At 40.2% G+C, this 15,124-nt stretch overlaps 1 protein-coding gene across 1 annotated transcript; it reads right to left on the bottom strand.

Moving 5' to 3' along the window:
* Positions 1 to 6,059: 6,059 nt before the first annotated feature.
* On the bottom strand, positions 6,060 to 7,393 carry LOC118908229 (proline-rich protein 23C-like). Its single transcript, XM_036877346.2, has one exon. It carries the CDS (start codon positions 7,376 to 7,378, stop codon positions 6,431 to 6,433), a length of 948 nt encoding a protein of 315 aa, XP_036733241.2. The 5' UTR covers positions 7,379 to 7,393; the 3' UTR covers positions 6,060 to 6,430.
* Positions 7,394 to 15,124: the final 7,731 nt, after the last annotated feature.

Raw genomic sequence — 15,124 nt, 5'->3', positions numbered from 1 at the left:
GGAGAATGTAAAGGCATATTCAGAATAGACACAATTGGTTATGTATAGTTAAGTCCTCTGAAATGTCAAGAAATAGTCCCTCTGGTATGCTTTTAATATAACAGTTTTATGTATAAAGTCTCTGCCTATTAAATTAGCAGGTGTGTTATCACAGACCAGGAAGGAACGTTTCCAATGAATGGCTCAAGGGTTATAGTTAAAGGCTGAGAGATAGGGAAAAATCTATGAGTCATTTGAAATACTGACCACCTTGGTGGTATGTTTACCCCAAGGAACAACCTGAGCAAAGGTGTGCAGGGTTAATATAGAAACAGTAGCATTTGTAAAGATTTTTTAATTGGAAATGTTTCAGGTGTGTTTTTTAGGAGACATTGCCCAAATTTTCAGGTTTGTATTTGGATCCCCAGATTGACTGTGGTAAGAAAGATCATGTAAGTCCTTTTCTGGGTTGGTTCACTCTGCTTTGCCATCCAGGAGTTAGCATCTGCAGTTCTGACCAATATGTGTATAGTGATATAAGTCAGGTTATTTTGGGTCATATGCATCCCAAATAAATATAAACTCCTTTATGAATATTGGCTGATCTTGTCTGAATTTAGGGAAATCTTTACTAATAACTCTTAATTCAGCTTGGGTCCAAGGTTTAAACTCTCCAGTTGACTGAATACCTGGTGAATGGGGAATGCGTCTTTAGAGGCAACCGGCATTTTTTGGTTGTTTTGGGAAAAGGTAGAGGACCTGGACAGGGGAACTGGAGGGGAAGTGCAGAAGGAGAGAGATCAGCAGGATAAGGGGAAGAGGGAGATCTGAAACATGGAGACAACTGGAGGACAAGAACAGAGGACTTACTAGAGAAATGAGTCTAGTTTGTCAAATTGCTCATTGACTTTGGCCAAATATTCTTTTAATGAAGCAACTTTCGATTCAGAGTTTTGTTTGGAGCCTCCTTTATACGCAATAAAAAATGTTGCCTATTGAACCTGAGAAATCTCATTCCCCTTCTTTTCTCAGGCATCTCTAAAATGAACAGTTCTGTTCAAGCCAAATCATTCTTGGTGATATTATGTCATTTAGAGATATAGGCATAAGAGTTAGGACTGTAATCAGATTACACATAAGAAGCAGATCTTTTTCCTGGAGGAGGAGAGGACTCACACTTTGATGATCCCATAATTGCAGGCAACAGTGGGTAAAATGTGATGTTTGTGCACCTTGTGTCTTAGGCCCCCAACATGTTCTTTGGCTACCTCTGAATATAGACCCAACAGTCTGTTCCCCTTGGCCAGGGGAAGCCAGAGAGAAAACAAAATCAGGACAGGAGAACCTCATCTAGTTTTATTGATGATCCACAGCAAAGCTTGTCCAAATAGATGCCAGTCTGGTGAGAACTGCAAACTCACCAGACTCTGAGGTTGGCTTGAACAACAGGCTTATAGGAGCTATTACTGTGCTCTACCCTGTGATTCTCTTTCTTGTGACACACAGCACTTTCAGTCAGCACAACACAAAGTGGAAACATGAAAGAGAGCAAAAGGGGATGAAAACGAATGCCTGCCTCTACCAAGGATGCCAGATAAATGGAACTGGTAACAAAACCTGGTACCAAACTGAGAATAAATAGCCAAGGGATCCATGCAATGTGAGAGTTCAGAGCAGGTGTTGATTGACCACATTGGTATGGACTCCATAAGGTGAGAGTAGCAAGGCACAGAGTGTTTCCATGGGTACTGCACCCGATCGATGGCTGAGGTCTATGGCAATGAGCAGACTAGATCTCACTGGGACCTTGAGGAGACCTGAAAATAAGCAGAGGCTGCTCAAATGAAAACAAGCAGAGGCTATTTATTCCAAGCTTGCCAGAGCAAGGGAGTAAGCCCCATCACTTGCACTTGACAGATTTATAGACAGGCAAAGGAGTGGGAAGGCTTTATAGTAGAAAAAGGGAGGGCTTCACAGTTTGGCTGGAGGTTGTTGGCACGCGGAAGCTGAAGTCGAGCTAACTAGAAGCAGGGAATCCTATGTACCTGGTTTGGTGTGTGTGTCTTGTGTCATAGGCATAGCATATTTGGTGTTCTCTAGTTCATCTTGAGTTGAAAGTGGGAGTGAAAATTAAGGAGGCTGGCAATTATTGACCAAGTCTTAATCATTTGGGGCCAGTTACTGCAGGGTTGTAGTTTTGTTTCTGGGCAGCTTGCTGCCTGGATTGTGGGTCAGAATTCTATTGTCATATGTGGTCTGGCCACTGTGCATTAGTATATTCAGTCTCTTTGGTCCTACTCTCCCATGGCTACCAAGGAGTCCTCCTCTCTAATGACATCTCCTGTTGTCACTGGCCAACCTTGGTCTACTGAGGTTCTCAGTGACACTGGTGCCTCTCTGGTGCATTCCTTACTGCTTTGTTACACAATGTCCCTCCAGGCCCTCCCACACTTCACAGTAGCTGACACATCATCAGCCTTAGGTAGTCTATCCACTATACCATGCCCACTTCTCTGAAATTTTTTGACCCTCTATTCTACTGCCTTGGCAGTTATGGCATTTCTACTTAACCCTGTGTGGAACAACCTTTTCTCAAAGCTCCCAAGAGCCTCCTTTCCTCCGGTCCTACCTCCCTGTCTTACAAGGCCTTTGCCAGGTATTCAATCCCCTTGTGACAGAGTGCTTGTAAACTGATAAAGTCTCGCATCTGTAGGCTGACATCCAGTTCTCAGTCCTGCACTTGGTTCCTGCTGGTATACATTGAGTCTGCAGCTCTTCCAGGGCGTATGTAGTCCCCTTCCTTAAGCACAGGCCTTGCATCTCCCTGGGTGGATTATAATGTGCTTTACTTTAGTTACTGGTCAGGTGGCAGAGAGAAGAGATGAAGGTGGATTTTGGTGTTGTTGCATGTTGTCTGGTCAGGCAGAGAATCCTGCATTATCTTAAAGCAAGGGAGGAATGCCAACTTTTTACAGAGAGGAGTGGGCTCCTTCTGTGGGCCAAGAGGATTGACAGGGATCTGGGGATTCAAGATAATCATGTGTATCTACCTGTTGGCCTCCATCCAATGCTTCAGGGCCCAATCAGAGTGCGATCTCACCATTACAGACTTGCCTAGTTTGAGAATTCGATCTTTTATGGTACTACACTATCTCTACAGTAAAACCTAGGCCAGATCCTTGGGATTTTTTTTCTCCCCTTTTAGCTCCAGGAGACCAAAGGCTATTTGTATAATGCCAAGGAGACTGTCTGGATCTCATGTTTAGATATTATTGGTAATCACCCTCAGCTTTTCATTCTTTTTTTCAAATGTATCAATTCTCCCAGCAACAGCAATTCAATTCCATGTTACTTATAAATATTGCTTCTTATAATTACCTGTCTCCCAAATTTCTCAGATGCCTGGGATATTGCCAGTACTAGTGTGACCCATTCTACTAGTATCCCAATAAGGTCACCCTTGATTAAGGTCTTATCTGCTTTGCTGTAGCATGCCGTGGGCTATTTATTCATGCTCCATGATTCAGCTCTGAAATCCATTTTAGTGGCTGTTTCCTATGATGACTCCTGCACTAGCTGTGTTAAATCAGTTTGGAAGACTCTGAGATGGAGATTTGCATGCAGGAATTTGGGGGCACAAAGAAAATGTGACTGGGCAGATGGAAAAGTTGAACTGGGATGCAGTTGCAACACAGGCTTCAGCCAACCCACTGAAAGCTCTAGAATTGAGATGGTCCTACAGAGGTGTTTTGAATCAAGTGAGCTGGGCCTGTATAACCCCCAACTGAACAGTCATTGGAGTGGAAATGAATATTGTCTTATAAAGAACATAAACAGAATTTTGAAAAGTAGAAAATAATAGATTCAGTGAATTGGAAGAGAGAAAGTGGGTTATTATAAAGGGTAGAAAAACAATATTTTGTTTTGTTTTTAGTTGACCACATAGACTTTTGGTTTGGTTTTAGTTGACTACAAAGACTTTCTTACATTATTCTAAATGTTGCCATTTATTTGTGGGTACATAAAACAGCTACATAGAACCTTTGGGTCACTGTGGTATATACAGAAGCCTGGCAACAGAGCAACATATATATATGTGAAGAAACAAGGGGGTAGAGGCATTGATTAAACAGCAGCACCATTTCCCTATTAGAAGTTCCAGAGATTGGAGAGGGGTTCAATAGTCCAGGAGCCACTGACTTATTCTTTCTGAAATATTAAGAGAGAGATAATCTTTCAGATTTAGAAACCTTAATGAGTTGCACCAGACAAATTTTCTACCTCTAAATACATCAGGTTGAAACTATAGAACATTAAAGACAAGAAAGATACTAAAGTAAACAGCCTAATACCCTACAAGGGAAGCAATGCAAATAACAGAAAACTTCTCATCTGCAATAATAAATGGCAGGGAAAATAATAGAGCAATATCTTTAAAGGAGCAAGACAGTCTAGGCATTATTTTGGAATTCCAAACCCAGCTAGAATATTACATAACTTTGAAGGCGTAAATGAAAATATTTGCAGACACACAAAACTGGGATTCAGACATAGGCCACAGATGAAAAAATTTGAAGAAGTTACCTTGGTAAGAAGAAAAAAGAGGACAGAATGAAGGAATGGACTGCAAGAAAGAAGGTGAGGGGAAAAAAAGGATAGAAAGTGAAAACAGACACTGGCAAAATATGTTGGTAAATCTAAAAAATCATTATTGATGTTCAACAGAAAAAATTAGCATCTTGAAGTTAGCTTTATCACTAATAACTTATTTCATTATAAAATATGAGGCAAACATGGCAAAATAATGACATTTTAAAACTAGGAGTGGTGTGTATATGGTTGTTTGTAAAAAAATCAACCAAACAAACAAAAAAGAACCCAGGGTGGAATTAGAATTGTATAAAATAATGTGGAATAGCAGAAATGCAAATATACTTCATCATTAGAAGGTCTAACAGTGCAAATCAGACAGGAATAAAAAGGAAACTTCAAAAAGTCATCTTATGTATACAGATACATAATATACAAAAATGTAACATTTAAAACCCTTAAGGTGACCCTGCAGTTACCGCCTTTCCCCTTCCACCTTCTCTTCTCAGTCCTTAGAAGGACATCCAATTTTTAAATCCCTGAAGCCCTAGGCCTGCTCTCCTTTGCTCCTTTGCCAGGTTTCTGTATATACCCCAATGAGCCAAAGGTTCTATGTAGCTATTTTATGTACATACAAATAAATAGCAACATTTAGAATAATGTGAGAAAGTCTTTGTAGTCAACCAAAAACAAACCAAAAATCCAAAACTTTTCATGACGAGAAAGACTGAAAACTAATCTCTTCAGTTGGATAAGGATTATCTACCAACCGTGTAGAGAAAAAAAGTCATACATACTTTATGGTAAAATTTAGAAACATTTGCATTAACACAAGGAATAAAACTCGGATGTCCCTATCGACCATACTGTTTAACATGAACTTGAAGTAATATTCAATAAAAAAGATTATGGAAAAATAAGATGTACGAGGCTTGTCAAAAAAGATAATATTTTCCTTATTTGGAGATATTTTTGCCCTTATCAGTCAAGCAAGAGAATCTACAGATAAGCAGTTAAAGTAATTAAATAATTTTGCTGGATAGCAGATCAACATAAGCACAAATTATTTCTATACACCACTAACAATGTACAAAGTATATTCAGGATTTTAGAAGTAAAACAACACAGAGTCTTAAAAATTATAAACTTTTCCAGGACAGGAGAATTATATTAAAAATATATAAGAGGAAAAGAATGGAAAAGAGTTGGTTTTTTGAAGGGGGGAGAAACAAAACAAACCCAGCAATATAGTTAAACCATTTACTAACCTAGTCATTAAAAAAGAGGAGGGCACATGATCACTTTTTCCCACTCCAAAATCATTTGTTTATATACAAGTATTTGTTAGATCCTCGAGGAGGGGCTAAAGCCACCATAATGAAATGGTCAAAATGGTGAGGTTGTCATAAACTAGCACAGACACTAAGACCAAAACCCATTAAACAAACAAGCAAAATTAATAATTACTCCAATCTGGGAGAAAAGGAGTGCAGTGGTGGGATGCTGGGGAAAGAATGGATTTTTAAAGAAAAGTGCTGGAGCTGAGGTTGGAAGCAAAACTAGGGGGAATGGAGCTGCTTAATGATGACCTCCCTAAGAAAACAACCTAAGCAGAAATCTGATGTCTGAAAGTACACTGTATTTCAGGTAGCATTTCTTGCTAGGTGATCTTCTTTCCAGGTGTTTCAGTCTGTCACTGATGCAAATTTCTGCAATGCAGCCTCTGTCAAAACAGTATCTGTCCATCATCCGTACTCGCTGATTCCTGTATGTTTTGCAATGTACACCCAGCAGTTAACAGAAGACCCTCTCATGGTTCACATGGTCGCCAGTGGGGTAGCGAGGATCTGTGAGAGGCAGTTCAGTCCTGGAACAGGCGTCTCCGGGCCTTGGGCGGAGGACCAGGCGGGCGCTGAGGGCGCACCTGCGGACCTGGACTTGGAGAGGGAGGTAGAGGTTGGAGCGGTGAGCTGGGGAAGGGCTCCAGAAGGTGCAAGTCCAGGTTGAAGTAGGGACCAGGAGAGCGTCTCTCTGCACTAGGGACAGGGGTCCAAGGCGAGGGCTCTGGCATGTAGCCCTGCAGGTCGGGTCTGGGCGGCGTTGCAACAAAGGGGCAGAGCCCAGCTACTGAGCCCGCTGCAAGGTCCACCCAAGGCGGCGAGAACTCGGGGTCGGCGTCCTCCTCATAGGCCTCTTCTTGGGCGGCGATCTCTGGGACAGATCCAGAAAGGAGTCCCTGCTCGACCGCGACATCCTTCTCGGGAGTGCTCAGTAAAGCGCCGGGTTCCAGGCCGACAGGCGAGGGGCCCTGCCCTCCCTCCAGGAGGGCCTCGGGGACCAGCACGAGGGTGTAACCCTCGAGAGACACTTGGAGGACCGCTGCTGGCGCGGGCTCCAGCACCAGGTCGACATCGTCCAGCCGCACTTTCAGGGCACTGCCCGGGGCCAGAACCAACACGGAGATGAGCGCACCCGCGAACGGGGGCCCCGCGGGAACTTGCAGGCTGGGCGCTGTCGTGGACGCGGGGCCCTCAGGCTCCTCGGTTCGGCGGCGCTTGGCAGGGCTTGGTTCCGCGGGCTGCGGCCCCCAGCAGGGCGCAGCGCAGGCGCTGGGGCTGCGGGGCCAGCTGCCCATCATCACCTCGACGGCGCTGCAGGCGGAGAGGGCGTGAGAGGGCGGGGTCCTGCCGGCAGTGACCAGTCTCGATGACAGGTGAGGCGGGCCGGGTGGGGAGCGGGGCGAGTCCTGGAGTTCCGGGGGTGCCTCCGGGAGCGCTGAGTCCTGGTTCCGCGGAGCTGCGTCCGGCATAGATCCCAGCCTCACGGGTTTGAACCTCAGGCTTCTCACCACGTTCTGTTTGCGCTCGCGACGGCTATCGGCGTTGGAAATGACGTCAGCGGAATGAAAGCCTCAAAATTGTCACGTTAAGCTCCGCCCCCCGCGAGGCTCCGCCCCGTAGACCGCGGTATCGGTTCAGCCCAATAGCAGTGCCTGTGGTTGGTAGGTCGCCGTAAGGAAGTACTCTTATAGGCCTGTAGGGGGCAGAACAATCGTGCTTCTCTAGGGCTTGGCTTCCGGTGTCAAGTTCTGGGTTTCTTTCCATTTGACCTCAGACGCTGCGGACCTTAGTTGGAAAACTGATCAAGTTTCATACCCACATGTGGAATACTGCATTGGTAGCTGAAATGTAAGCCCCTGGTATCTTGCATCCCTGCTCCGGAGGTGACTCGCTCCTCTTTTGTTCCAGTAATGAGTGAGTTGTAAGGAGGTAGTGAGGAGTAAGGATATCATCCTTACTCCTGTGCCCAAGTTGTAAATGAGTGTCAGATATTTTCAGTGGTTTTGAAACGGAAAGAATGTTAGAACTGAGGGTGTTTAAAGTGACCCCTGCATTTTATCCTTTTATTACTATATATATATATCAGTTTAGTACTATAGTAATTATTATACCACCATCAACTGAAGTAAGAGTTTGCTTTATCCAATATGATCTAAACTAAAACCTTGAAGTATATGAGGTTTTAGCCCAATTTACAGATAATGAAAATGTTTTGCAGAAGGATTAATCAGTTTTTGGAGGAGCCGTGAACTAGCGAAGCTGAATCTGACATGTCAAGCTGGACTTGAGATGATGTAACATCAGTGTCTTGTCTGAGTGCCAGTTTGAAGGTGCGTCTGCATGGTATATTGTGGCTGCAAAAAGGAAGGTGTGATTTAACTCATTATGTATTGTTAATAGGAGAAACCACCCAACAGTGATTTTGAAATAGGCAATACTTTCATATGATTACAGAGGACAACAAAACATTTCCTTCCACCCCTGTGCCTTAACCATGCCATTGCTCATTTTGTATACTCTTAATTTAAGGGTTGCATAGCATTCCTTTGTATGGAATTACATTTAAATTAGGACTCTGTTGATGGATATTTAAGCTAGTTGTCCATGACTTAGAGGCATCATCATTCCTTGAAAATTTGTGGAAAATGCAGATTCTTTGACAGATCCCACAGTCACTGAATCTGAATTCTTGGAATGTGGGGCCTAGGAATTCTCTGCAAACACCTCCAAAAAATTGTTTTACACTAAAGTTAAAGACCATTGAACCTGCTTTCATCTAGCAGTTGAGGGATTCAGGTATGCGGGCAGTTTATACTTGCAGTCAGGGCCTTGCTTGTTGGTGACAAAGTGATGAAGGGAACTCAAACTTCCTGGGTTGAGTTCAGGGTTTTTCCTTGCATAACTGACTGGCATCCACCCTACCGCTGGATTTTTGTTGTTTCTGGTTATCCCACAGGAAATTCTCCCGCGGTGACGCCACCAGGGGCGGAGCATCGGCTGGGCGAACCTGCGCGGGCTCCGTGGCCTGGTTGGGGAGGCCCTGCTGGGAACGCGTGGGGCCTCGCAGGGCAAATGTGGACAATGCTGGAACATACGACATGGCTCCCAGCTGATGGCAGCAGCTGCGGTGCTCCTGGTGTCCGGGTGGGGAAAGCTTGAAGTAAACATTTGCTTTTGCCCTGGAGAATTCTGTCTGCTAACCCTTGAACATTCTATGCTCGGGAAATAATGGGAGCTCCATTTAGGAGAGTGACAATGGACGTGCCATGGTGTAAGGGACAGATGGAGAAGTCCTAAGCTGGCCATGCCACAGGGAGGGACTTGGGGCTCCTGGCCTGGCCAGTAGTGGGGCTCTGAACTGGTGGCACCTGTCCTTAGCTTATGCTGCCTTGTGTCTGCTGCTTGCCTGACCTTAGCAGTGTCATCTGAGAGCTCATCATTGTCCTGGATCCCGTGAATCCTCACTGTGAGCTCCTCTTCCAAAGGAATGTAGTCCTGCCTAGAGACAGAAGCAGTTAGACTGAGTCCTGGAGTAGACGCACTCCATGTCCTCTTCTGGTCGGCCACTTTCTAACTGGGTGATCACAGGCAAGTCATTTCACCTTCTTTGATCCTCAGTTCCCTTAAATGTAAAATGGAGAGAACTGCCATCTACTGTACAGAGCAGCTGAGGTAATGTATGTTAAACGTTCTTGGTACATAGTGCTTAGTAAATAGTAGCTATTTACTATTTATTATGTTTATGATCTGTCTCCCTACTTGACAGCATCAGCCCTGTTCCCCCAGTGTCTTGAACAGTGTCTGGCATGTGGAAGGTGTTCAGTGAATGGTAAAAAATACCATCATCATCATTATGATAATGATTTTTAAATGAGGCCTGATCTGTTAGAAAGTTGTTTCATGGCATAATATCTATATGGTTTAGGAATGACTTGCTGGACATCAGATCAGATATTTTTCAACCTTCTTGATTTTATTTCTTCTAAGATGCCCAAAGACTGTCATGGTGGATTATCAGTCCCATTCATTGGACTTCCTTAGTATCAGTCAGTTCTGCCCAACCAATCACCATGACTTGCTTGAAGCACTGTAGGGTTAAATTAGCAAATCAGTCTTCAGATCCTGGGTAGGTACAGGTTTGCCACAGACTGTTCCTAAGGGGAGAACAAAGGGAACTGGATATAGGAAGCTAGGCTTGGTGGATAAGGATGAGTGAGACTCCAGTTTCTTCAGCATCCAGCTTTAGGGCACTGTGAATCCTTCATGGCTTCATGGCCCAGTCCTGGGACTAAGGTCACTGATAGTTCTCTTGGCATTGCCTCTAATAAGGGCCATTCTGTTATCCACTAGTAGGCATAACTGGCTTTAATAAATTCCTATTTATTTTTATTCACAAAAGTAATAATATCTGAGTACGATTCTCCCCCACCAAAAAAAAAAAAAAACCCCGAAAACTATATGGTTTAATATAGCTGAAGCTATAGTTTCCCTTTAACTCTCCACCGATCTCCAATCTGGGGTTGATATGATTAGACCCTTTTTTGTGTATTTACAAACATAACATAGGAGGTTTGCTTTCTTCTTGGAATGGTAAAGTATTGTGGGTATTTTTTGCAATATATCAGTGTTTACTTCAATTTATTGTTGTTATCTGCAAAGGACATTATCTCTTCTGTCTTTTATGCAAGAGACCTTTTAAACATGCAGTACTGGCTTCTATGTCTTGTTTGAAAATTTTGTATAAGTACAAGAAAAGGCAACTTCAATTATCAATATCTCTTGTACAGCAACTTCTTTGTTTGCCTGGAGAAGAATGATATTAGTAACACATTCACTTTCTGTTGATCCGCTGAGCTATCTTTATTTCCTGAACACATTATTGGAGGGTGAATGAAATTGTATTACAGGAACTATTCAAATGATTAGATATGAGGATGGCCTGTGTGATCACAAAATCATTAATTGCTTAGTATTTTGAGAATGTTAAAACTAACATTAGTTATTTGGCTGTTTGGCCTTTTAAAGACAGTCTGAGGCTGAAGCTAAATATCAAGTTTCTTTTTAACCAAATACTTAGACTTCCCTCTTATATGTGAAAGTCAGTTGTTTCTGTACATTATTTTGTATTCAGCTTTCTTATGGAATTCTTATTTTTTTCAGTTATTTTCTAGGTTTGTAATTATATGGTCTGCAAATGGTCTTGTTTTTCCTCCTTTTGAAATTTTATGCATCTAATTTCTTTTTCTTGTCTAATTTTGTTGGCTAGTACCTCCAGTACAATGTTAAATACTAGTGGTAAAGTGGCAACTTTTTCTTGTTTGAGATTTTGGTGGGAGCACTGCTACTGTTTGTCCATTAAGCATGACATTGGCTGTGGCTCAGAAATAAATGTCATGTCAAAGAATTATCAATCTCTTTCTGTTTTATTGGATTTTTAAAGCTTTATTTTGAAATATTACTAAACTTACAGAAACATTGTGAAAATAGTTCAAAGAATTCCCATTTATCTTTTATCAGTGTTTAACATTTTTACCACAGTTGCTTTATCATTCTTCTGTCTGTCTCTCAAAATCATTTGCGAGTAAGTTGTATATATATTAGACCTCTTTACCCCATATTTCAGTATATATTTCCTTAAGAATATTTTCTTAACTACCTTTAGTACAGTTATCAAATTCAGAAAAATTTAGCATTGATGTCATACTTTAATCCACAGTCCATTTTCTAATTTTGTTAATTGTACTAGTATCATTTATATTCCTATTTATCTACCTCAATATCAATTTTATTTTGCCTATAAGATGCATGTCAGGATCATATATTGCTTTGAAGTGTCATATCTCTTTAGTTATCTTGTATCTGGGACAGTTCCTTAGACTTTAGTTGTTTTTCAAGCCATTAATACTTTTGAAAATTGTAAGTCGATATTTCAAAGAGTGTTCCTCATTTTGGGATTCTTTGATCTTTCCTCAGATAAGATTAGAGTTACACATCTTTGGCTTGAATACTAATAAGTGATCTTGTATATTTCCTCCATGGCACATCATATCCATTTGTCCCTTATGGGTAATGTTAATTTTAATTTTTTTCAACTTAATGGTTATTAGCAGATGTATGGAGTTGGGCAACCATCACCACAGTCCAGTTTTTGAACATTTTCATCACCTTACGAAGTTCCTTCACACCTCTTTGCATTTAATCCTTGGTCAAAGCCCTGGACCAAGACAATTTCTGATTGCCATCTCTATAAATTTACCTTTTTGCTAGACATTTCACGTAAATGAATCATAGAATATGTAGTCTTTTGCATCTGGCTTCTTTCAGTTAGTGTACAGTTTTTGGGGTTTATTCCTGTTGAGGTTATTATCTATGTTGTATCCATGTTGTAGCACATTATATCAGTATTTCATTAGTTTTACTTTATGAATAGCATCTTGGATGCTATTCATGGATATACCATATTTAAAAAAATCTGTTCACTCATTGTTAGACACTTGGATTATTTCTAGTTTTTGACTATTGTGAATAATTCTGCTGTGAACATTCATATACATGTCTTTGTGTGGACATATTTTCATGTCTCTTTTTTAGATTCCAAGGAGTAGAATTTTTGGGTCAAATGGCAAGTTTATGTTTCATTAAAAAAAACCCACCAAATGGTTTTTCAGTGTGGGTATACCATTTACATTCCCACCAGCAATTCATGAGAGTTTCAGTCTCTCCGCTTTCTCACCAACACTTGGTATTGTCTGTCTTTTTTTATTATAGCCATTCTAGTGGGTGTGTTGTGGTATGTCATGGTGGTTTTAACTTGCATTTCTTTAATGACTAATAATGTTGAACATCTTCTCATGAGTTTATTAGCTAAGTGTGTTACTTATGGTTAATATCTATTCAAATCTTGTGTCCATTTAAAAATTTGCTTGTTTGCCTTAACTATTGAGTTGCAAGTGTTCTTTATTTATTTGAATACAAGTCCCTTCCCAGATATGTGATTTGCATATTTTTTCTTTCAATATATGGATTGTTTTTTCCCCTTCTTTTGTTGAGATATAATTGACATATAACAATGTATTAATTTTAGGTGTATTAAAAATATTCTTTTCCATTTGAATGGGAGGAAACCCTGGCAAGTTCCATGATCCTGTCCAGGCCTACATTGGCCTAGGCAGGAGTGGTATAAGATCCTCAGCCCTGTGTTTCTGAAAAACAAAATTTTTATTGGTAACTTTTGAAACGCATACATTTTAAATTTTGATGAATTTCAAAATATCATTTTTAAAAATGGATTTTGCTTTTAATGTTGTGCTTTTTCTTAGATACAAAGAGTATTTAAAAAGTCATTGTCCAATCAAGGTCATCAGAATTTTCTCCCTTTTTTATGTGAGAAATTAATGGTTTTAGCTTTAATGTCTAGGTCTGTGATTCATTTTGAGTTAATTTTTGTCTATGGTGTGAAGTAATAATTTAAGTTTATTTTTTGAATGTGTATATTAAATTATTAAAAGAACTTATCCTTTTTACATTGAATTATCTTGGCATATTTTTCAAAAATAAATTGACCATAAATATAAAGACTTACTCTGGGCTCACAATTCTGTTGTATGACTATTTTTTGCCAGTACCACATAGCCTTGAGTACTGTATCTCTTAAGTAGGATTTGAAATTGAGTAGTATAAGTCTTTCACCTTTAAAAAGAAATTGTTACAGCAATTCTAGGTCCTTTGCATTTCCATATGAATTTTAGGATTAGCTTATCAATTTCTAGTAAATGCCTGCTGAATTTTCATATGGATTATACTGAATGTATAGACCAATTTGGGAAGAATTGATATCTTGACAATACTGAATCTTTCAATCATGAACATGATTTCAATTATGAATTGTAAAGGTCTCTCCATTTATTTATGTCTTCTTTATTTTATATCAGTTTTTTTGTTGGTAGTGTATGAGCCTTACACTTTTTTTGTTAAATTTACTCCTAAATGTTTTATTCTTTTTGGTGGTATTATAAATGGAATTGTTTATCATTGGTGTATAAAAATATAGTTTATTTTTCTATATTGGTCTTGTGTTCTGCAACCCTGTTAAACTTGTTATTAGCTCTGGAGCTTTTTTGGTGGAGTCCTTGGGATATTCTACATATAAGATATTATTTGTGAGCAAACATAGTTTTACTTCCCACTTCCCAGTCTGTATGCCTTAATTTCTTTTTTTTTTTTCTTATTGCACTGGCTAGAACTTGGAGTAAAATGTTGAACAGAAGTGGTGATAGAATAATTCCTGCCTTGTTTCTTTTCTTTTTCATGCTGTGCATTATATCCCCAGCCTTATTTCTGATCTTAGGGCAGAAAATACTAGTCCCCCATTCACCAGCAAGTATGATGTTAGCCATGGATTTTTCTTATACCTATGTCAGGTTGGTAAAATTGCCTTCTAGTCTTACACTACTGAGACTTTATATCATGAATGAGTGTTGAATTTTCTTATTTATGCTTAATACTTATTCAAACACTTTTTCTTTATTGAGTTTATATTTTGTTTTTTGTCTTATTAACATGTTGTGTTACATTAATTAGTTTTTGGATGTTAAAGCATGCTGTGTTCCTTAGATAAGTACCACTTGCTCATGGTATAAAAATAATTATTATTTGTTGTTTTATTTAGTTTTAAATATTTCATTAGGGATTTTTGCATCTGTGTTTAAGAGAGATATTTGTAATGTGTGGCTTTATATTAGGATAACACAGTCTTCATGAAATGAGTTGGAACCTGTTTTATCCTCCTCTATCTTATGAAAGTTTGTGAAGAATTGGTGTTACTTCTTCTTTAAGTATTTGATGAGATTCATTAGTGAGGTTATCGCCTGGAATTTTTTTTTATTAAGGTATCATTGATCTACACTCTTATGAAGGTTTCACATGAGCAACATTGTGGTTCCTACATTCACCCATATTATCAAGTCCCACCAAAACCCCATTGCAGTCACTGTCTATCAGTGTAGTAAGATGGTATAGAGTCACTACTTGTCTTCTCTTTGCTATATTGCCTTCCCTGTGCCCCCCTACATTATGTGTGCTGGTCATAATACCCTTTAGTCCCCTTCTTCCTCCCTCTCCCCTCCCCCTCCCCACACCCTTTCCCATTGGTAACCTCTAGTCCCTTGGAGTCTGTGAGTCTGCTGCTGTTTTGTTCCTTCAGTTTTGCTTTGTTG

The sequence above is a fragment of the Manis pentadactyla genome, chromosome 1 (genome assembly GCF_030020395.1).
Source record: "Manis pentadactyla isolate mManPen7 chromosome 1, mManPen7.hap1, whole genome shotgun sequence".
Taxonomy (NCBI): domain Eukaryota; kingdom Metazoa; phylum Chordata; class Mammalia; order Pholidota; family Manidae; genus Manis; species Manis pentadactyla.
This window is presented reverse-complemented; position numbering and strand designations above follow the sequence as displayed.

Bases quoted from the DNA above. Each gene is read 5' to 3' on its own strand.
- LOC118908229 (XM_036877346.2), bottom strand. From the start codon at position 7,378: ATGCCGGACGCAGCTCCGCGGAACCAGGACTCAGCGCTCCCGGAGGCA.